Source organism: Ptychodera flava, chromosome 11, assembly GCF_041260155.1.
Source record: "Ptychodera flava strain L36383 chromosome 11, AS_Pfla_20210202, whole genome shotgun sequence".
In the NCBI taxonomy this organism is placed as follows: domain Eukaryota; kingdom Metazoa; phylum Hemichordata; class Enteropneusta; family Ptychoderidae; genus Ptychodera; species Ptychodera flava.
Genome location: NC_091938.1, coordinates 31,944,469 through 31,967,886, shown reverse-complemented (window position 1 = coordinate 31,967,886; position 23,418 = coordinate 31,944,469). Strand labels below are relative to the sequence as shown.

General features: G+C 38.2%; 2 protein-coding genes and 1 long non-coding RNA gene across 3 annotated transcripts in view; all 3 read left to right on the top strand.

The window, feature by feature from the left end:
• The window catches only part of LOC139144120 (uncharacterized), a 386,360-nt gene that overhangs the window by 129,808 nt on the left and 233,134 nt on the right, over window positions 1-23,418 (top strand). The gene's annotated exons all lie outside the window — the stretch shown is intronic.
• LOC139144121 (uncharacterized) overlaps window positions 1-23,418 on the top strand; it is a 228,164-nt gene that overhangs the window by 5,342 nt on the left and 199,404 nt on the right. The gene's annotated exons all lie outside the window — the stretch shown is intronic.
• Window positions 31-23,322, top strand: LOC139143185 (uncharacterized). Its single transcript, XM_070713316.1, has 7 exons — window positions 31-149; window positions 3,234-3,344; window positions 3,797-3,891; window positions 7,020-7,208; window positions 21,384-21,452; window positions 22,202-22,322; window positions 23,267-23,322. The coding sequence occupies exons 3-7, from the start codon at window positions 3,820-3,822 to the stop codon at window positions 23,320-23,322; spliced, it is 507 nt and encodes a 168-aa protein (XP_070569417.1). The 5' UTR covers window positions 31-149; window positions 3,234-3,344; window positions 3,797-3,819.

Genomic DNA, 23,418 nt, shown 5'->3' with positions numbered 1-23,418 from the left:
GGAGGAAAACAACCATACTTGTGACTTTGAAAATAAAAATGAAGTTTGTGAAAACTCGGATGGTTGGTACGAGTGCAAATGTACATCTAACTTTAGAAGGGACGATAATCGTGGCTGCATACCAGATGTATTACCAAGTCAGTGTATAGGTAAATATAACTGAAAAGTTTATATGTCCACTAGGGATTCGGAATTAAGGAGACGGGATATTTTACCAACTTATCAACTTATTAGTATTGACCAACATACCTGCGTACCTAAGTACAAATATACATACCTACGTGCAGACATAGATACATAGATACACACACACCTACACACACACACACACACACACACACACACACACATATATATATATATATATATATATATATATGGAAGTAGGGGTATACGGTCGGCACTTTTTTCTACTGAAGCTGTTTGTAAGCATTCTCGTACAGATGAAAATTGAGTGGGTACAAAGGAATTTACTGGAAAATGCGGTAAAGATAACATACAGCGAAAATATCAAAGATTTTGAAAGCGATGATTCTGACAGTTTGTCTGTTTTTTTTAACCGGGGAAAACGAGAGCGTTCACTGTCGTCTGCTCCCTGCACACTATGCTAGCTCCTCACAAGCCGGCCGTAAACAGCGATTCATCGTTCAAAATCGGCAAATTTATCACCGAATGAGAATAAATATATATTAAGAATATGATGTCTCAAATCAACACATCATACTGTCAGGCGACGGGTTAAATTCTTAGCATCCTGGCAAAGTGTTGTATTGCTGTTGAACTTCTGCGGTAGGCTGTACTAAAGCGAGAATATTTACTATAGCTACGTACGGCAAAAGCGGTTTTCAGTACCTTGTACCACTACGTCGACAGCTCGATTGGAACCACAGCCACAATGAAGTATTTTCATAACAAACAAGTAAAAGCTAGATCGAATGAACGTTAAATTGCAAATGCTAAAAGTTTCTTGTTGCGCTTTGTTCACTGTGATTGTTCATGATTTAAGTTTCATTCATAATTACGACGAACGGTGATACACTTTTCCTCTCAATTTAAAACAGCGTCCAAGGCGTTGAGAATATATGCGAACGTACGATCTTCATACGGCATCGTAGTCCTCCAATTTAATTTTCCTAGATGCAGTGTGGTTGTATAAATGACCAACAAGACCGATGTGAAACAGTCAGGATTTGACACGAATTTTAGATAGATAAAAATGAAGACTGCAGCATTGCACAGTGTGATCGTTCGTACAGTGTAAACAGCGTTTAAGCGCCGTTATGAACAGCAAGACAAGGTTAAATGTCGATGCATTTTTTACATTATCACTTTACCTTTATACAAAATAATGCATCTGAAGATACTTTATTATCCTCCTTTCCCTTGTCCTCGATGATAACGGCTATATCCATTCAAGTTTTGCACGAAATTCCAACATCGAGAGACTACTCTGACGATCGAGGGGAACGTGCCTCCGAATGTGAACGGAATCAGCTGGAACCGAACAACTTCAACGCCACGCTGACATAATAAGGGTCGAAATTACATCGCACGGGAAAGTGAATTTTATTCGAATAAAAAAGCGGGTCTATGCATGTGACAAATATATATTCTCCTAGTATTTCTCACTCATGTGACGTCATCATAGACTCGTGTATCCTCCTCGCCGGGATACTTCTGCTATGTTTGGGGAAACCCTCGTCTTCGATGACGTCACACTCGTTCGAAATACTGGGAGATTATATATATATATATATATATATATATATATATATATATATATATATATATATATATCACGAGTATACGATGACGTCAAACAAAGAAAAGTTCCATGGTATTATATATATATCACATGAACAGTCTTCGTATTTTTCTTTGATGTGGATGGATCAAAATTATAGTAACAAAGTGCATGATTTTTTTCGCAAATTTGTGTATTATTTGCGCCGATTACTGTCAAATGTTTACAGGTTTACTTTCATTCATAAATCTGATTAACCTAAATTTTGATACACCGAATGGTATCTCCACTAATCAGACATACGGATTCGGTCAAGTGCGCGTGTCAATCATTGTCTCGCGCTGGACCGATGCCAAGGCAAGTCTGCCATCGGCGGACATAGCTTTCACCGCGCTAGCGACGGATAACCATAGTATTTGAATTATTTAGAATATTTACAGTTGTATTTATGAAGCTAATGCAATGCACGATCGAAACAGTAGTTATCATCATTAGAGATGCCGTGGCTTTTAAAATATCACAAGTTTACTACCTTGGCTTCCCCGAGAGATTCAGATCAATGACACACAGAGTGTGGCTTATACGCTTGTAGTGGGCACTACCGATGCGCGATGGCCATCTCGGTCGTCAATGTCTTAGTCTTACGGACTTTGATGTTTGCTGTGACACATATATCGCCCGTAGGTACATCCCAATTTTGTTACTTGACGAGAACTCTGTTCTGTTGTGAGTGTTGTCCGAGTCAACTTTCGAAATACATCGGATTCTACAGCGCTGTACTGCAGAGTTAAGGCTACAGGTCGACAGCTTATGTCTTCGCTACAGCCTTACGCTGCAGGTTCGATTTCGATCGAGAAACAACGGAATAATTGTGTGATGAAAGAAATCTATCGTTGTTCGTCGAACGACTTTATGCTTGTGCCTTCTATGTCGCTTTCCCGAAGATTATAGGGTACTTATTTATTAAGTTGAAGTTTCGTTGAGGTGTATCTTTAGGGTTTATCTCCAACTGGGATTGCCAGGTATGACGTCGCTTGACGATCGCCTGGTACGACGACGTCTACATTGAGCCTTACGACTGGAGCCGTGATCGACGGTATCCTCATTCGATTCTTGAAAATAGCTAAAGCTTTAGCGACTTGAAATTTCGTTGGGCATGCCTTGTATGTTCCCATGTCTGGATTTATCGGGTCACCTTTTCGTCAGAATGCCACGAGAGCACGGCATCGATCACGACAAATTAGTCTGTGTCGCGACGTGCACATCGAACGGTACCACAGCAGGAAAAAAGTTCTGGTTGATGACGTACAACAGGGGTAATATGGATTTCTTATCTGTGCTGGTGTACGTCACACAGGTAGAGATACGGGTCAGTTCATGTGGTAAATATATATATATATATATATATATTATATATATATATATATATATATATATATATATATATATATATATATATATATATATTGATATATCGTATACTTTCCAGCTACCGGGAGCTCAAATTGTAAAGAAAAGGTCGATTCTGCCAACAATGTTACCTGGCCTTCAACAAAGGCTAATTGCTCTGAAGTTGCAACGTGTGGTCGAGGATATTATGGTACGTCTTTGTTTTGTTGGTACTTTTACGTCTTTTATTCTATTAACCAATGGGAATGAAAAACCATGTGCTTACATCAGTATAGTAAAAGTCCTTTGAACACACGTCTTAATTGTGAAGTAATATTACAATAAAATGTTTCGGGATTGTGTGAACATAGGATATTATAAAAACGACTGTGTTGATTAACACCAATTGTTCCTCATTTATGTGTACTCCCAAATCGCACAGAAGGCTTATAGTCTGATTGACGATGGTAAATACATGTATCATCCATCTTCTACCATTTTGCCTGATTAACACATAGACATTGTTACCTAACAGCGCTAGTTCCATCGCCAAAAGCTCTATTCATAGAATAATTTAGGTGAACTGAATGAATGATTATACAAATACGTACATTAAATAGTTACTATTATTGTGTCAATATTACCCATTCTTTTGTTTCGAAGGCAATATCGTTCGCTATTGCAGTATGTCTGGAGAGTGGTATGACCCAGACACCACATATTGCGTGAAGGGAACATACCAGGATATTGCAGACCAGGTAACTTTAAGCAATATTTTATTTGAGTATTAATTTGACAGAAGTATGGGTTACAAGAAGTAATCGGTAATCTTACAACACTGCTTTTCTTTCATAATAGAAGTGAACGTAGCAATATATGTAGCCTCAATGTCGACACTATTGGAGGAATCTATTGCAGCTATTTTCACCGACGATTCACTCTGTCAAAAGCCAGTGTATCAGGATTCAAGTGGCAACGCTAATGATCGAATCCACTTGTGGTCTTTACATATCAAATTTTGAATGCCAGCAGCTGTAGACATAACCAATGTTGCGAGTAATGTGAAAGGTTTAAACCAATGTAGGCCTAATTGCGTTTTTCGATTTTTTATCTTTTTAGAAAAAATGTTTTAATTGTAGAAATTAATGACAGCTACGTAAGAACCACATATGAAATATTTCTTTCCTAAAGGGCGGCAGATTCTTAAAGTCACGGCGTTAAAACTTCCCTGCTTAAAACGTGTTTGCAAAAAAGTTACCTATGTACCACGTTTTTAAAGTGGTTGAAAAAGTTTCTATGCAAAGCTAGGCTTATTTTCGAATCTGGCACTCTCCACCTTTTTTGTAGTGGTTTACATGTCGCTCTTAGTCAACAGCATTTCTTGCAATTTTCGCCCTCTGAAGTTGTTGGCTGCCTACGCCATAGATCATTTCAAGAGGATTCAATTTCTTGTTACTTTTGAAAGCAGAAGCCACATCAGCAGGGGTATTGCTCCCCCACTGCTGACTGAGGCACAACCAAATCACCTTGCTAACTTCTGTAATGTCAAATATCAGTTATATAAGAGTTTCGCAGAATTTCCAAGTTCCCCATACGTACACCACGACTCTTCAGTGTTGGTCGATGGATCATCCTGTGAATTGATTGGACTTTTGATACTTTCGTCATCATACAACTGGCAATCAAAATACCACTCATAGAAAGCTATGCTGGTCTGATCAGAATGCTTTACTTCTCACACTTTCTAGATCTTCTTCCCACTGCATGTTTATATTCGCGGTACTTAACCCTTTTTGCGTAGGCTGTATGCTGATTGTATGTGTTTTCTGCAATGTCAGTGTTGTTAATCGAATTAAAATCTGAATTTGACAACAGTTTTCCACAATAGCAATGTACCTCATGGTGACACTGATCCTCAGTACGGGAAAATGCAGCAGATTAAATTGTAGCATATACCCTCGATTCATAAAAAAACTGTAGCGGATGCATAAAACGAAAGAGTTATAGGCTATCAAGAGCGGCAGTTGCTAGCTTTAATCCAGATTGTACCTGTAACATAACTTGTAATGTCAAGTGGTGGATAGCTGAAATAGCTTACAGTGTAAAGGCATAAATTACCAATTAATAATGCATTTGTCAAAGTGGCACTCAGACACATCGGTTGAATAAATCAAGCAGGATTTCTGTCCAATGTGAGAATCAGTTTTTCATTTCTATTCCTGTATAATGGTAGCGATCAGAAAATTGCTGAGAAAAAATGCGCTTTGACTTTTTACGACTTCTTTTATAGATTCCTCATGAGTAAGGACTAAAAAGGAGAGTAGGTAAAATGACCTAGTACCCTAATAGTTAGCATGGAATTACAGCAGTATTTCTGGCATGATGACACTTTGGCAATTCAACGTTCAGGACAATATGCATTGACTTCCCTAGTGCCACTGTAGGGATTGCAAATAATACACAAACACCGAGGTGCTTCTCATAGGGAGTTACGAACATGATAATAACATGCGAATAAAACTTTTGGAAAACATCACGCTGTACGCCATACCCTTTATGTGTGCACGTACCAGGCTCTGTTTCAAAGAAGATGGCCTATAATTTGAAGGGAGGGGTTATATACTTAATTTCGTATTTATTTTGGCTCAGCGACCAAATGCGTCGGCTTATATTATGTGAGTTATTGTACATATTCAATGTCGTTTTCCTTCAGCATTGCAAGGAGCTTGGCACGCTAAATATACAATTTGTTCTGTCTTTGAATGGATATTACATGATTGATCCCAATGCTCTCTGAAACCAGCTCGCTCAAATTAGTTTGCCAGCGTTGTTTACGCGTAAGTGTGCACACTTTGTGCTCGTGAGCTCCAGCCTTGCAAAGACGTCTTGTCATAGTGATTGAAACGTGTAGTTCGAATGGACCACGCCACAGACAACCACATAAAGAAATAATGAGTGTGAGTGTGACATTTCCAAATCTTGTTTATGCCTCCATAAACACAACGTCTTCGACATCTGTTTTCCACGGGACACTGTTTCGGTTCCGCCAAATCACAATTATTGTGAGGCTAATGCAGTGCTACAAAGAGGGAAGGGAATAAATCTGTTTTCTCCAGTTCATTTCTTCTCATGCGGGTATATTTAGCAAAACTACCGTCCATTTACAAAAGTTAGGTGCAGCGCAACAACAAAACCGAATGCAATACTATGCATTGCTACTTGTGTGTCAGGCTAACACTTGTTTTACCCACGGGTACTGCATAACAGTAATAAGTATTTCAAACATTAGCATCCCCGAAAAATGTCTGCCTAAATCAGATGCACTCTGACATGTAAGAACAATACAACGTTTTAGTAATCTAAAATATCTTATTCGGTGAAAATCAAATCTGTAACACTTTGCAAGTGACTCAGATCACCATGGCTTGCCCTCTTCAAAAAATTAATGATTATTTAAGACACATTATTCTAATGTGACCATGATAAAACGCGCCTGTCGCCGATGAACAATATACACATGGATTGTTCAATCTAATGCTAGTAAGTATGCATGCATTATAGGTCTTAAGACGCTTAATGTACTATATAAGTATCTGTTTTGCAATAATTCCTTTCTTTACAACACAAATAATGCAATTTTCATTATTTTCAACGTCTCCCTATGAACTAGAATAACTACAAGCAATTTTTAATCATAACAGGTACTAAATATTACCATTATAATTACCATTGCCGTTATTACATTATTACCGTCGTTTGTTTGTTGTTGAAGTGCTATTTTGTCTTGTAGAACACCGAATGAAAGACATTGACTTACCCTATCTTTTGTACAAAGATATTTTACTCGTATGATAACAACAAATATTTCCTTACTTATTTCCCTAAGGTGAGGGGGATTAATACAAGCAAAGAAGCAGAGAAGATCGTTGACGAAATTGAAAAAGTTATATCGCTTGATAAAAGAACCATAAACGGAGGAGATCTTTTGAAAGTTATCGAAATTCTCGATATGATTCTACAGAAAGAACCGTTTATGTTGGAAGGTGACGTAGGAAGCAAAATGAATTTCTCGTTCGTAAGTATTGCCAACTCAAATTTACTTTGATGCGTCACTTAAGTGTCAGATTTATCTAACACGAAATGTATTTGGTTGATAACGATTTCAATTGAGAAGGAAGGATTGACAAAATGTTATCCAGCATTTCACTTGATAACAAGGGATATTGCGTATGTTTAAATATGCCTTCAATGCCCAATCATCCTTAATTAGGGGCCCAAGCCGACCGGCTGGGACCCTATTGTTATTGCTCAAGTTCTACTACTTCCTCTTCTTCCTCTTTTTCCTTCTTCTTCTGCCGATTCTTTGTCGACCTAGATCTCTTAAACGGCTGAACGAAAACTTCTCAAATTTGCAGGGCTAGTAGGTATCAATTAGTACTCGTGCACCTGATCCTTGAAATTTTGATTGGTCACGTGACCTGGCGGCCATATTTGATTTTCAAAAAACCTAAAAATGGCTTCTCCAGAAGACCTAGGGGTCTAGTCGATTTGAAATTTTTTGTATAGTAAGCATGACCTAAGGTCTTTAGAATTTGCAAATAAAATCGCATGCGGTCACGTGACCTTGGCCACCATATTGGATTTTCTAAAATAGTCAATTTATCTTTAAAAATCTTCTTCTCCAGAACCGAAACATCGATTAAGCTCAAATTTTACTCATGTCATCCTTACAGTGATCTCTTTTAAGTTTGCAAAAGACATTTTGATCGGTCACATGGTTTGGCCGCCATATTGGATTTTTTGAAATCACAATTTAATCTTTAAAAATCTTCTTCTCCAGAACAAATTCACCATTTGAACTAAAATTTAATAAATGTCATCTACAGTGTGATCTATTTCAAGTTTGCGAAAAGCGTTTCGATTGGTCACGTGGTTTGGCCGCCATATTGGATTGTGCAAAAAATCGTAATTTAATCTTTAAAATCTTCTTCTCCAGAACCAAAACACTGGTTAAGCTGGAATTTTACTCATGTCATGCTTACAGTGATCTCTTTCAAGTTTGCTTAAGGCATTTCGATCGGTCACGTGGTTTGGCCGCCATATTGGATTTTGTGAAATCACAATTTAATCTTTAAAAATCTTCTTCTCCAGAACTAACACTCCGATTGAACTAAAATTTTACATCTATCATCTAAAGTGTGATCTCTTTCAAGTTTGCGAAAGGCGTTTGGATCGGTCATGTGGTTTGGTCGCCATATTGAATTTTGCAAAAAATCGTAATTTAATCTTTAAAAATCTTCTCCAGAACCAAAACACTGATTAATATGAAATTTTACTCATGTCACCCTTACAGTGATCTCTTTCAAGTTTGCAAAAAGCTTCTACATCTATCATCGAAAGTGTGATCTCTTTCAAGTGTGCGAAAGGCATTTGGATTGGTCTCGTAGTTTCGCCGCCATATTGGATTTTGTGAAAAATCGTAATTTAATCTTTAAAAATCTTCTCCTCCAGAACAAATACACCGATTGAACTAAAATTTTACACTTATTTTCCCTAGTGGTAGTCATTTAAGTTGCGAAAGGCATTTTGATCAGTCACGTAATTTGGCCGCCATATTGGATTTTGTTTAAATCACAATTTAATCTTTAAAAATCTTCTTCTCCAGAAGCAATACACACATTCAACTGAAATTTTACTCATATCTTTCATAGTGCGAGCACTTTTAAGTTTGAGAAAGGCATTTGGATCGGTTAAGTCGCCCACATGTTCATATTAAAGGCTGCAGTTTAAAACCTCGTCAGTCAGAAGATCGATCAGTGATGTATGTTATATTGTACACTTGAAAGTCAAAGACGGCACGACAGACTGCAATACCCGCGGCCCCTTGTGTAAGGCAACTTTTGCGACCAGCTTTTGTACGCCAGGTGACGTTGTCGAGTATACTGCGACGGAAGTACTTAGAGGAGTGTGCCACTTGCTTTAAGGGGTGTCCGACCGGTGTGATCGACTGAATAGAGACAAGGTCCTGCTAGGGCACAATTACTGGGGTCTACGCACAGCTTATATGTGAGTGTCAAGGACCATAAATGAAGCTATTCGGGTATTTTTATATGTAGCAGGTGTCTGAATGCACGCTCACTTGTTCATCATGATAAAAAAGACAGATACATGACATTGCAAGGTGTGGTGATTTGTTTATGTTTCTCTATCTGACATGGATGGAGTGGCCCTGGTGTGTTGTGTAATGAGAGCATGTAGCTGATTAAAAGTGTAAACAAGACCACATCAAGTCCAGCCGTTAATGTCGTAAAAATCGCTGATACATATCTATTGAAACAGCACCTTGTTAAATGAAGTTCTGCAGCTTGATCGAATTTCACTGTAATTGCTTTGTGCAGTTGCATGCCCGGTCTAAGAGATCGCCGAAATTTACCCGATATTTATCAGGGATTTGGGGACTCTGATATCGATACTAGACAATAGTAGAATGACTTGCCCTGTGCTTCGGTACGCCAGATCTGTGAAATCGTCGATATTTAATTGGATGTTTATCGGCAATTGGGGACTCTGATATCGATAGTACACAATACTAGAGTGACTTGCCTGTGCCTTGGCACGCACGGTCTGTGAAGTCGCCGATATTTACTAGATATTTGTTGGTGATTTGGGGACTCAAATATCGATACTAGACGATACTATATTCTGTCAAATCCCGGTTAAATATCCGATATATATCGTGACCTTGCATTTCTGGTCAAACCCGACTTCCAAGGACTGACTCTAACTTCGATACTGAACAATACTAGATTCTGTCGAATCGCGGGTTTATATCCAATATCGGAAAAGTTGGACGCTCTTGCGATAGTTCCGTTCTAGGTCTAAATAGGTGCGACCTGGCATCTTATGTTTGTTTGCACAACTTATTATAGTGGAAACACTCAGTAAACATCCACTTCCTTCGGCGTCTTTGCCTGCTTTGTTTTCTGCGCGACTTCCGCGCTGTCAGTAACTTTACCAGGGCAGACAATGGCTCGGAAATGCGCGATTTGCGCAATCGCGCAGGCGAGAGAAAACCATGTCCACCATCGTAAATTATGCCGGTTCCATCACTGTTACTAATGAATCAAAAATAATCCTTATATCAGCCATATTATCGAAATATTTTGTCATTTAATTGTCTACTCTTTGAACAAAATAATTTGTCGCTTTGTTGTACGTCGGCCGATGACTGACGGCAGACTTCTTTTGCATGCAACCCACATAGTGAGTTGATAGCGTTGGAATTTGACAAAAGCTTAAATGAGCATGCGCCAAAAAGTTTCAAGATCCCCCGTTTTATAGTCCGGTCATTGTACGCTTTCGGTAGTTTCGAGACATCCAAACAATGCAAATGCATTACAAATGCACGGTACGATGCGCCTAGAGTTGATTGAAGTCGGTGAAATGTTAAAAATTAAAATAATTTTTAAAATCGTAGTTTCTTTGGTGTCTCTCCTATATCCATACGAACCTATTTGGAATTAGGCAGCGCAGGCCAGGTTTCCTAGCAATGGAATGCGTTATCTGAGTCTGTGCAGTAGTGAGTTAGTTTCAGTCGTTATTCGATATATCGGACATTTCACCACTTACATGTACATGTTTTCATAAAACCGACTTCATGGACTGACTGTAACTTCGATACTAAACAATACTAGATTTTGTCAAATCGCGGGTAAATATCCGATATATATCGGAAATTTCACCGCCTTACTGTTCTGGTAAAACCCGACTTAATTCCAGCATGCTATTTTTTACATTCATGATTCCAGGGACTGACTCTAACCTAGATACTAGGCGATACTGAATTCTGTCAAATTACAGGTAAATATCCGATATATATCGGATATTTCACCACCTTATAGATCTAGCCGAGCCAATCTAACTTCGATATTGTATAATCTAGTAGCCGTAAATATTGGATATCATATAAAAAGTGCAATGTCGCGGTGTCCTCGGGATTCCGGGATAAACTCCTTTGTGTAGCGCTCACCCCGCCCGCTATGGCGTTCACCACACTCAGGTGTCTCACATCGCCTTCACCCCACTAAAGCATTCACAAATCACAGTTTACGATGCAGCTAGAAGGCAGCTACAATTACCAACTACCGGTACATATTGTTTATTGATTGTTGTCAGTTGGGAAGGAAACTAGGTTTAAAATGGCTGCTCACTCACAGCCTGTCGGTAAAATGGCTAATCAAATCTGGACGCTCTTATAATAGTTCTAGGTCTAAATAGGTGTGACCATTTCAGTTGTTAGTGTAGCTGTTCAGAACGTTTCTTTGCACAACTTATTACAGTGGGAACACTCAGTAAACATGCACTTCGTGAGGTTTATTAGTGTAAAAGTAGCCCTGCGTTCAGGTTTGTGTTCCCGGCGTTATACGGCCTCCACCACAGCCCTGCAACGGTCTGTGGAGATAACTTGGGTCTCTTCGGCGAGATTCACAATGGCGATCTCCATGGGTAAATTTAAATAACTTGTCGAGTACGTTATGTTTCAGAATGCGAGCGGTTTTGGACGTTAGAAGAAGTTAATCGCAACTTTTCTGCGGTAGGTTAGGAGGTAAAAGCAGATAGGGAAAGGATATTGCCTCTATTTTTTACATCCATGCCCCAATAGAGAAGAATTTCGGCCAAAAAGACCGTATTTCGTTGCGGTCTGGATCTAAACCGGACCGCAGAGACCCCAGTTATTACTTCCATACGATCAACCTCCCTATCAGTGCAACGGGTGTCGATCATTCTGATGTGATCGTTGGCCCATCAAACGGGTTTATATAAGTTACTGAACCTTTTCAGAGGGGCTGTTCAAGTTACGGATAAGTTTGGAAATCCGTGTTTGGCTGTAGGTGACTGTGTGATTATGGATAATTGCGGTTTCCACCACGCGCGATATATTGAACAAAATCCTCAACTACTATTGCGGAAAGTCTACCGTGAATTTGGAAAGTTAGGTAACAGCAAAAGCATACGACTTATTTTACAAAGTAGAGCGAGTAAGGCACTCCTGAACGGCGAAAATGTTGGTGGTGTATTGCTGGCAACAAGACAATATCTTTACAGACGTTAGGAACTTGTGTTGATTGGCTTCCGTAGAGATGAATTCGCGAGATTTTTCAGTGTATTGTAACGTGATATCGGAAACAGATTTTCAGACGCAAGTAGGTTAAGGCATGGGCGAGAAACGTTCTCATGAATATGCATTAGGGCTTATGAATATCAACAAAATAGCACTGCGCATGCGTGGGCCTTCGTGTGGACGCGTACGCGTCGAGCTGGCTTGGTTGTATATATACAGGGCGAACGCCTAGCAGAACATGGACCAAAATTTCAGGAACACATGGACATCGCTTGCAAAGAAAGCGGAATTAATGCAACGACGATTGTTTGTCTGAAAAGTTATATCATATGGGCCGACAAGGTGAGTAGCAAACGCGAAATGCTTCGATGAGCCGTGTGTAGCTGAACGACGCGGCCCAGACAGACTGATTGTGAGGTCAGTCTGCGTAAACAGTACGTGGCCAGTGGTTTGGGCTAGCTGCCTTTCAACTTTGAGGCCAAACTCTGCCGTGTTCATAACTATGAACTACGATGTTGAACAGAGAGAAATTCGAAGCATATTTTCTAAAATGTATAGCTTAGGCTTGTGAAATAATGGCGGCAGGAAGGAGGGAGGTGAACAAAAACTCCATTGGCTGTGACTGAATAAACGTTTTATTTACATGACAAGTACATTAAGGTACGGGTCACTTAGTTCATTGATTGTGTGACCTTACAAAATCACGTGATTGTCTAAGCGTAAAGTGATCAGTTCACTATAAGCTTTATCAAGGACTATTTCATCCACAAAATTTAAAGTGATCTGCATGTAGATCAACATCGTCAACATATTCCAAAATTTCACAGAAAGTATATATACAATGCTGTGTAAGTTCAAACAAGATAACGTTATGATGTTTGACCATGTTTTATCACCCTTGAATAAGGCAAACTTTACTATTTGATTGGTATCATATTTCATTGTTAAATTCTATCAGTAATCAAGTATGTACATAACATTCAAATATTTAATGATAGAGACACAAGTTTCCTGAATACAATAAAAGAGCATAAAGTTAATAACTTTCTACAGAATATACTTATGGAAGTCAATGACTGGAAGGAAAGGCGTGAGAATGTGAAGAGCACTGTCACATGATTAATTCAGATGAACTGATGGTAAGTCTCTTCCAATGCCTTGATCTAATTACATTATGTTATTCAAAGTCAACACCCCAGTGTTGCAGAAATTTTGCTGCTATTAGTTTCTGTTTGTAGACTCTGTGTATCTTTGAATTATTTTTATAGTCATCTAGGGAAGGAAGATCACCACAATGAGACACACAGAACTGTTTCTCCCACTCTTTGATTGTATGCTTTGCTGTATTGTGTGCTTTCAATATTTTGATGCTACTCTGGCTTTTGAATCCTCATATGAATTTTTTATTTCCCTGCTTTGTGGATTATTTTGAGCTGTCGCCTGTATTTACCGAATTCTCTGACTTCAAGTGTTTTACCAAGAATGAACTCAACATTTTTCATTGTGTCTGATTCCTTTGATTATTTGTGGAATTTGCAACTGCTGTTACAGTGTTATTTGCACTTCTGTCATCACAAGTGTCATTATTGTTTCTGGCAGTCATTTCTGTTTGTGTCCTTGTTCTGATGTTTACGTTGTTGATATTTTCAGAATCTTCAACTTCATTCACAGCTCCTGAAATATCACTTGACGAAGCAAACTCATCTTGGCATTGCATGCCATCACCATTGCCACTACAGGTAGGTGTATCTTGTGCTATGTAATCCTCTTGTTCAACTTCGAGAAATACATCTTCATCTGGACCACTGCAACTTTCCTCATTGTGAAAACCAGTGTTAATTTCAGGTTGTACAGGGTCTGGTACGTCTTCGGTACTGTCATCATAATTGCCTGTAAATGACAAAAACCAACAAATTACTGTGTAATATCTGCATGTTAATATACACCACGATATATTTTTTCAGCTGCAAGAGATAATAGTATAATTACAGCAGAACACACACATACAATTATTATGATATGTTTTCATGTTTAATAACTTCACAATCCCTAAGAGGGACTGCATTCAAGCTGATATTGCAGTAAATTGATTTGTCTTACCATTGCTGTTGGCAGAATTGTCCATCATATTAATTACACCACTGCTGTCTCCATTCTCATTGTACAGCCGGACTTGCTTCAATGGTAATGTGAACTGTGAAGAAGTATCTTGCATCTTCTCAATACACTTGGTCCAGCAATCAGCAACATACTGGCTCACCTTGTACTGTGTTGTGGAACGGAAGTGATGCAGTGCTGGTCCTTCCTGAAAATATTTAAACAGTAAGTGTGAAACTTAAGAAGGATAAAAGCTGTACAGTAATATGCTGTAATATTTAATTATTTTGTCTCTTCTTAACAAAATACTTTCATTTATCACTCTACACTGAATATTAGCCTCCCAAACAAAAGCAACATGCAATATTATTGTTGACTGGTAAATTCTGATCTGTAAATAATAACAAATTACTCTTTAAATACATACTGGTTGTGTAAATATGTTGAACACACAGTGTTTTATTACCGCACATTAAACAAAAAATATCAGTCAATATTATGTACAATATTGTAACATGCAGGACTACAATTTTCCTACAAAATACAATCATTTTTACCTACCTCATGGAATTCTGGTTCAGCATAACTATCATGAAACTCCATTCCATTTTCAGTCACCTTCCACCATACACCTTGGCCGGGTAACACATAGTCTGCTATCCTTTCTATGTGACTTTGAACAAGTCTTGGCCTCCTTTGCAGTAGTTCCTTTCCCAGAACTGTGTTAGCATTTTGGGGAAGTTGTATGGCAAGCTTCTTGATTTCACCTTCTTGTTTTTCAAGTGAATCACCCTCGGCATTTACTTCATCTTCTGCATGAAGTCGTACTATTGCATTACCAATAATACCACCCGGACGTTTGGATGAAGTGTTTTTTGTGATTCTTTTGATGCGATTGAAAACACGTTCCTGATTTTCAGTATTTGTTGATCGTAGGCAGACAATTCTCAGTTGTTCGGGTAGATGCACAGTAAGATTATGAAAATATCTGCCATAGAACCGCCTGGTTGTCATAGTTTTGGGACTGCCAATCACCTTTTTACACAGGTAGCCATGAGTAAATGCAAGATTGTAGCATCTCAATACCTGGCGTGGATTTCTGTATTCGTCACGTTGGTAAGCAATTTCACATATTTCCACCAGTGTATCAATGAGTTGGCCTTGATCTTTGCTCATTTTAACCCCGGCAATCTGCCCTTCAATATATTTGGACAGAAGTATGATAGCTTTCCTTGCATCAGATCCACGGATTTCATCTTTGTTGTTGCAGGCATGTTTGATAAACTCTTTCATGTCCTGTTTATTTTCAACATGTGAAGGTAGCTCCTCAAATAGATTTGTAATGTGGCCCTTGAGGTCATGGAGTGGCTCACAACGCAGTACTTCATACTTCTCACAATTGATTTCACTTAGTTTGGCCTCAGGATCTTCTTGTAATAATGAAGGCACTCTTCTGACTCCATGAAGAATTTCATTTACTTTTTCTTGTAGAGCTGGTTTCAATAACCCATCAGTATCTTCGTCTCTCTCTTCCAGTTCTTCTCTGAGCTCCTTCACAGACAGATTTGCAAATGGATGTAGTTTTGATCTGTTTCGTCTCCACATCACACTATTTTTAGTTACTAAAGCGCGTTTGTCATCATACGACAGTGGCTTTATCTTGTAGCAGTAGCTCAAGTCGTCATGTCGTCTTGCATCTGCACCACACAAGCATTGGAAATGCCCACCGACCTGTTGACCCTCTTCAAATTCTTGAGATGGTCCATCACCATGGAAGAACCTGTGGGTGTCTTCATACTGAACATTTTCCAGTGATGTGACAGGTTTTTTTGCCGCTATCAAATCAGCAACCCTTGTATCAATATAGGACAACTGGTCAACTTCAGAACAATTAGATCTGCCCATTATGTACAAACGAGGCTTTTCAACCAGACTCTGAATGTCCAACTGGGTGCCATACAATTCTGCATATTCTTGTCTGGTGAGAAACACTGCGGGATCATACATCCAACTCACCATGAAAACTACATGTGAATGATTTGCTACACTGCTGTGGTCATGCCACACTTTGAAGTGTCTGGTTGTGGCCAACGTTTTCACCTTTTCTCTCATAGCTTCCACTGACATATCACCATCATATTCATTGATTTTCTTCAGGACAGCAGCAAGGTCCTCTTCTTGTAGGTTTTCAAAGCAATTGGCTTTATTACTTCTCAACACACCTGCTTCTTCATGTCGCCTCAGTTCCTCCTGTCTGATCTTCAACAGAGATATTTTTCTTCCATACACAGAATAGCTTTCTTTCTTCAATTCATTGTTTTCAAGCTTCTGTACAGAGAATACCCTTGGTGCAATAAGATCTCCAATGTCGATTTCACCACTCAATATTTTCTGTTTGAGAATGCTTTGCAGTTTCTTGGCGGACTGGTGCTGGGGTAAAGTAATTTCGCCTCCTGGACCTCGTTTACATTTACGTCTCACCTTTCTATCATAATCTCTTCCCTGCACTTTCTTGTTCACATTAAATTTGTCAACATCTATACCTTGATTTCTTGCATAGTCTTTAATTATCTGGCCAGCATTTGCTGCGATAACACCATGATCAGAAACAGAGGGGACTTGATATTTTCTTCCTAGTTCACTCAAATTCACACTTTGAACTTCCTTGTACTGCGATATTTCATTGAATTCTTCTTTATTCCGGGATTTTGATGTATGATGTCCCAAATGATTGTGACAGGCTCTTTTACCCATCTGTTCAAGTCTAAGTTTATGGTTTACCCGCTCTTCTGCTGAATTACGAGATTCGAATTCTGAACTAATCGTGCCCTTTCATAGCAGGCAAACGATGTACCGGTACCCAATACCGCATACAAATCACGAAAGCCCTCGGCATATATTTCTTGAATCTTTCTTTTTGCATTCCTTAATCTTGATCTCCTTTGTTGTTTTGCCTGAGTTGGTGTTATTTTATGTAGGTGTAATTTTCGGAGATTTGTAAGCTCATCTGCAAATTCTGTGTTGTGTGTCTTCAGAAAGAAAGCATTGCATCTTGAATAAAGATCATCAGCTTGCTTAGACTTATCTCTCTGTGTGTATTTTACTTTGATCCCATCAGTATTTGAGCTTTTCCCAATAGTTGCCTTATTCATGCCTTCCTTGATATTGTTGATTTCATTTACTGCCTCAAGAAAGGGTGATGATCTTGCATGCTTGTTGTTGTACTTATTAAGTATATGCTTGTCAACATCTGTTGTTTGACATGCAGAACAATCAACAGGCAAGTGTTGCTTTTGCCTATACAATGCCAACTTCTTCCAACTGGCGTATGAGAAATGATTCAAGAAGGTTTCTTTTTCGCCAGCCCGATTGTAATTCTCCCAGTTGTAATGAGCACTCAGTTTTTTCTCAAACAGACGTACCTTGCCTTGGAATAGCTTAAAATCGACCAACATATTGTGGTTTGTCTTCATCATATTACAGTATCTGTCATACCTGCACTTTGTTGACAGCTGCGCTGAAGGCATCAATTTGGTGCGCTTGTTACTGCTCACACTATATTCAGACTCTCCCAAAGGCAATTTTCCAGCCTCTTCGTCGATGACTTTCGTGCCCCTGGCAGCAATCGTCATAAAATAGCTACAGAAACTCATACTGCCATAGGAGCATTGACGTTGATCGACGGAAAATCTCCAAGACTTCTACCAAATTTCTGCCGGCAAAATCACTCCTTGCTAGCTTCTTAAATTTGGCGCCTATTCTAGCCCATAATGCCTTGCGCATAGCGGCCGTAATTTGATATAAAATGATAAAAATTTGCACAAAAATGAACATCTTTGTATATAAAGCTGTACTATTTGTCCCAGGAGGAAAGATGAGTCGACACACACATTAGTTATTCAGATTCATTGTTCACATTTATTTCGCAGAAAAAATACCAACACTGACGGGAATTGACTTGCGCATGTCCGATCCGACGTCTTGATAAGGAAAAACCCGCAAATTTTAATGAAAACCCGAGAAAAATCAAAGTTTTGGAAGACGTTGTAATTGATAAACACACTGCAAACAGCTGATCTGATGCGTCAAATATCCCATAAGGTAATTCGATAGAGCAGGTGCAGATAATCCTTGTCGTAACAGGCGATGGGGTCATGACCTTTTGGATTGCTTGCGAGATGGTCCGATCGCGTACACAACGACCAGATTTCTTTCGAAAATTTCAACTTGTAGATTACCCTTTTTTCAGAAATTTTGCTATCCTCAAACTCAGGCTTAAATTATCTTTGCAACCATACCTTTCACATGTATGATTTGGTAACGTTTCCTTCAAAAAATTACAGAAATTCAAACAAGAATTGATTTTTCGTACAAATCGTACGTATTTGGCAGAAATATCAGGCGATTAACTCCGAAATTTTCTAAGTGAAGGTTGTTAATCGATTGACCTGAACATACTCTGTTATAATTTGCTGAAAAAAATGAGGTTTAAACGTTGTCTACAAGATGAAATATGCCGATAGATAATACTATCGATTTTGGCGGGTAAATGTCGGTATAAGTATCACGTGACACCTTTTATGCAAATTTAAATTACATAAACTGAAAGAGCTATCAAAACTACGTATGTGTACCAAATTTCATCAAAATATGACAAGTACTTTTTGAGAAATGAATTTCGGCTCGAAATTCGGTCTGGACCCCTGCCTTAACTCACTTGCGGAGAAGGCGCTCGCTCGTCTTCCGAGTCAACGTACTTCCGCATTCATATCGTGCAAATGCGCAATTCTTGTCGCGATATTTGAGCATTAAACTTGATCGTCAGTGAAACAAAAAGATGGTTCTCAATATCAAAACATTATGTATTTTATATTTTAGGGTTCTGTTTAAGTAATAGACATGAATATTTGGATTTATGATCCATGATTTCCGCGATCCGTGGCATGATTCAAGCTGGCCGTGAATACGCACTGATTTTTTTTTTGTGATGACCCCTGACCCAAGTGTCATCGATACGTTGTGCGCGCTGTCCCGAGCATCGCTTGCTAAAATTCATGGAGACATGCTAAATTCAAGCGTAAAGCAAATGTATCGAAAGTCTAACATGCACAAATATCTCAAGTCTATGAGTATTTTACTTTTGAACTGGTATGAAAATGGATATCTAATTCGTTTGAAAAACTGGTGTGCTGAAGCAGGTTTCGTGCTGTTAAAGCGCGACATGTACAGTACAGCACTGATAGCGATTGCAGGTTTGTTACCAAGGCTGCGTTCACAAAAAAAAACCCAAAAAAACCGGTTAATAGGGGGCTGGAGAAATTCAGGAACGGTGATTCGAAAATTTTGAGGGTAGTAGAGAGGGAACTTGAAATATTGCCCCACCTGTAGGGGGCACTTGAAAATGTTTTGGTTTCCTTTTATGTTTTACATTTTCCGATTCCAAGTTTTTGTAGGTAATTTAATGAACAATACCATTTTTATGTCATTCAAATGTTGTAATGTTAGTAATAATTTAACAGAATCTACAACCATTTTGTCACATTCCATGACTTTTATCTCGAAAAAAATCTAAACATTTGTGATTTGTCGTAAAAAAATCAGACTTGAGCCTAGTAACAGGGCACAAGCTCCAACCGTTGATGATTTTTGCAATATTTCTATCCAATATATCAACTACAGTTTCTTGCTGTCTCCCTACAGCATGCTCAAACACACAATGTTCAGTTTCTCGACAAAGCCAGTATATATAAATATGTATTAGGTGATAGTTTAATTAGAGTCCAGACTGACAGTCAGTTGTCAGCATTGATGCATGGTACACATACACTGGCTGTGCTAGCAAGCTGAATACTGGACAGTTCAACATACTGTAGAGAGTAGAACACGAACGCAGTTGTATAAACTGAACATAAATATTGTCAAAATTATCAAAGATAATACCGCTACTGCCTATGGGCAACTGTCACTATCAGATACTGCCCTGTTACTGGTACAGTAGTGTCACTGTTACTGCATACGTTAGCAGTGACAGAGAGAGCTCTGACTCTGATGTACATGGTAGTTGAAGAATAGTGTGTGTCAAATGACGCTCATGACAGTGAAACATTATACCTAAACAAGATCAGGCCAGAAAGCAATACAAGGAAGAACACATGGAAATTTTTTTGAATTCTGGCATATGAGAATAATCAAATATTACAAACAAAAGATGGGGTCACCATGCTTGATTTTCTAAATTTTCACATTCTTGTCATAAAATTATACAAAAGTAAAACTTTGAACAGTAAAGATGAAATGAAAAAATATATGACTAAATGGAATTACAACCAAATTGCAATTATTGCACTCAAAATTTCAGAGATGAATACATTAATTTGATGCAATATTTCAGCCTTCCAGTATTGTCAATATTGAGTAGCATGTAATTCATATATGTCTTGTACTTTTAAAAGACATTTTCGGTAGCTCACCGTGCTCAGTTTCAGACTCCAAATTCGATTTTGCGAAAATGGCAATTTATCTCTAAAATCTTATTCTCCAGAACCACAACACTGATGGCAATGAAATTCCACTTTTGTCATTCTTAGTGAGAGCTCTTTCAAGTTTGTGAAAGGCAATTTGATCGGTCGCGTGGTTTTGCCGCCATATTGTATTTGCATAAAACATACGATTACGATTGAAACAGACAGTAAATATGAGATGATGTTCAAAATTCTTCTTTACAAGGACTTGACTGTTTTTAAGCTGAAATTTTGCAAATAATAAAATCACAGCACGAACTGGAAACCATGTTAATCGCTTGGGCCCGCCAACGCTGCTTGCAGCTTTAATTATGAGTTGTAATTAAATGAAATGTGACTCATGTAGCAAATACTTCAATTATGATATATTGAAGAAACCTTTGTAGATGCTCTGAAGTATATCAATATTCTTGTGGGTCTTAAAACGTAGTAACGCTCGCTAGAGTATGTGTACAGTTATGTCGTGTATGTTGAAATACATAGCAATGTTGATTCTCATTCCTCTTCCTAGGTATTTGTGAAAATTGTCAGCAATATGCTTGACAAACGTAACGAGCAAAGGTGGCAAGATATCCATAGGGTTTGTATTCCATATTATCATTCGTTTTATCTGCAAAGTACAGATTTTCGGATGAAAATAAAAAATACATAATTCTTCATTAGTGATAGACTGGCAACATTCAGATCGTTTGGATCTAATTTTGATTTGTGTATGCATTTACGTTTTATCACTGGAGCTGCTTTTTCCAATGGAATTTGCATTAATGTTAGGAAATGTTGATAATCTTAAATTCTTATTCGATTATAATAATAGTACTAATAATAAATACATTTATAATGAGCCTAATCTCTGAGAACAGAGCTCTAGGCGCAGTAATGACAAAGTACACTGTATCAGAGGAAATGTCGAATCACGTGGACTGGCAGACTGGGCGAACAAAAAAGGTTAAACTCCTGTTTAACAGAAAAGTTTTGAGGGAGCGGCTGAAGGAAAGGGTAGAGATAATTGTTCCATAATGCACGGCCGATGTAAGATAAAGATCTCTCGCCAATGTTACCAATTAACAATTTTCAGTTTTATTTACATTTCGTGAAGTTGTAACGTTCAGCATCGTAGCGTTCAAATTCGGGTTTGAATGAAGCTTTTAAATCATCTAATTGTAGGAACTGTAAGAAAATTACCCCAGATGCAACGTGTCTACACAATGTTTGGGAATAGTTGTCATGCATACGGTGATTTTTATTTCTGAACACGATATGTTCGCCACAAATGCAAATTACGCAATACCCATGGCTGGTTTAATTCCAGTGTTTGGATTTTGTTCATAGAACAAAGGCGTAGACAAAGGTACAGCTGCAGTATTTGAGGATCTGGAAAAATTCGACCTCGCTGCAAGCTACTTCATCCGGAATTACAATCTTTCGATCAATCTTGCTCATGAAAATATAGGTGAGTATTGACATAACATGTCTTAACGGTGTTTTAAATACCTTTTTTAATATCCAATTTTAATAAATGGTAACTCAATGATTTAAGCGTTTCTTAAAATCCATAAGTATACCAAATAATGACATTGATAATGAAAATATGTGACGGACACGATTGCTCGCAAGGGGCATATATGAAAAATCATAAAACCTTACTAGGATTAGAGAGAAACAGTGCCTATTGCTTATTTTTAAATGTCACGTATAAAAACGAAATATTTACTCTCTTATTAGTCTTCTTGACTTAAGTTCACATCTATGTCAGCCGTTTTATTATATTTAGATATTTTGCAGTTTGTTTCTGTATAGGTTTATCAAATTAAACAAATGAGTTGGCAGTCAATATTTGTTGTTTTTTATCCAATGAAAAGATTTGATCAAATGCAAAGTGATTATACATGGCAAATTATGAGTTCTTGTGATTGAGTTTTTCTATCATGCGAAAGTGTGTATTTCTGACCTCACCGCCTTCACATTAAATAAAGCCCGCCAAAATACAACGTATAGAGACACCGTCCATGATAATTTAAGCATACATGACAGTGACATTTCGCCACGACAATGAGAAAAAAATTCTGGCTGCTGATACTCTAAATTCCACGATAAAAGAATTTATTTTCAGTCTTGTTCACTATCGCAGGTAAGTGCATGAGTCGACGTCGAGGAATTGTGTTGCCGCGGTTTGCCATGAGTGCGTGGTTCCTGTCTCGTAATGAAAATATTGCTCTGTCATTACGATATTGGTGTTTCCTACCCTGAACAAACAAAGCTATTAGGAAAAAAGCATAATTTTTCCACTTTATTAACCATTCTTTGTATCTGTTTTGTAGTATATTTTAATCTTACTACACAACGTACAGCACCTAGATGTAACTGGGAAATTCATTCCTCTAATATCAACAATAGTCTCAACGGCACACGTACATGTTGAGAAAGCCGCTTTAACAAGTTTCTGGATCTAGTAATAAAGTGTCCCTGGTATCCAATAGCAATTTCCTTTAAGTTACAGTTCCTTTCAGTTGGAATCAACTGAAAGCAACTATTTGAATTCACTTTTA

Excerpts from the sequence above, each read along its gene's own strand:
- LOC139143185 (XM_070713316.1), top strand. The coding sequence starts at position 3,820 with ATGTCTGGAGAGTGGTATGACCCAGACACCACATATTGCGTGAAGGGA. Across the intron at positions 3,892-7,019 it reads ACCAGGATATTGCAGACCAG|GTGAGGGGGATTAATACAAG; the intron begins GTAACTTTAAGC and ends TATTTCCCTAAG. Across the intron at positions 22,323-23,266 it reads TCTTGCTCATGAAAATATAG|TCTCAACGGCACACGTACAT; the intron begins GTGAGTATTGAC and ends TATCAACAATAG.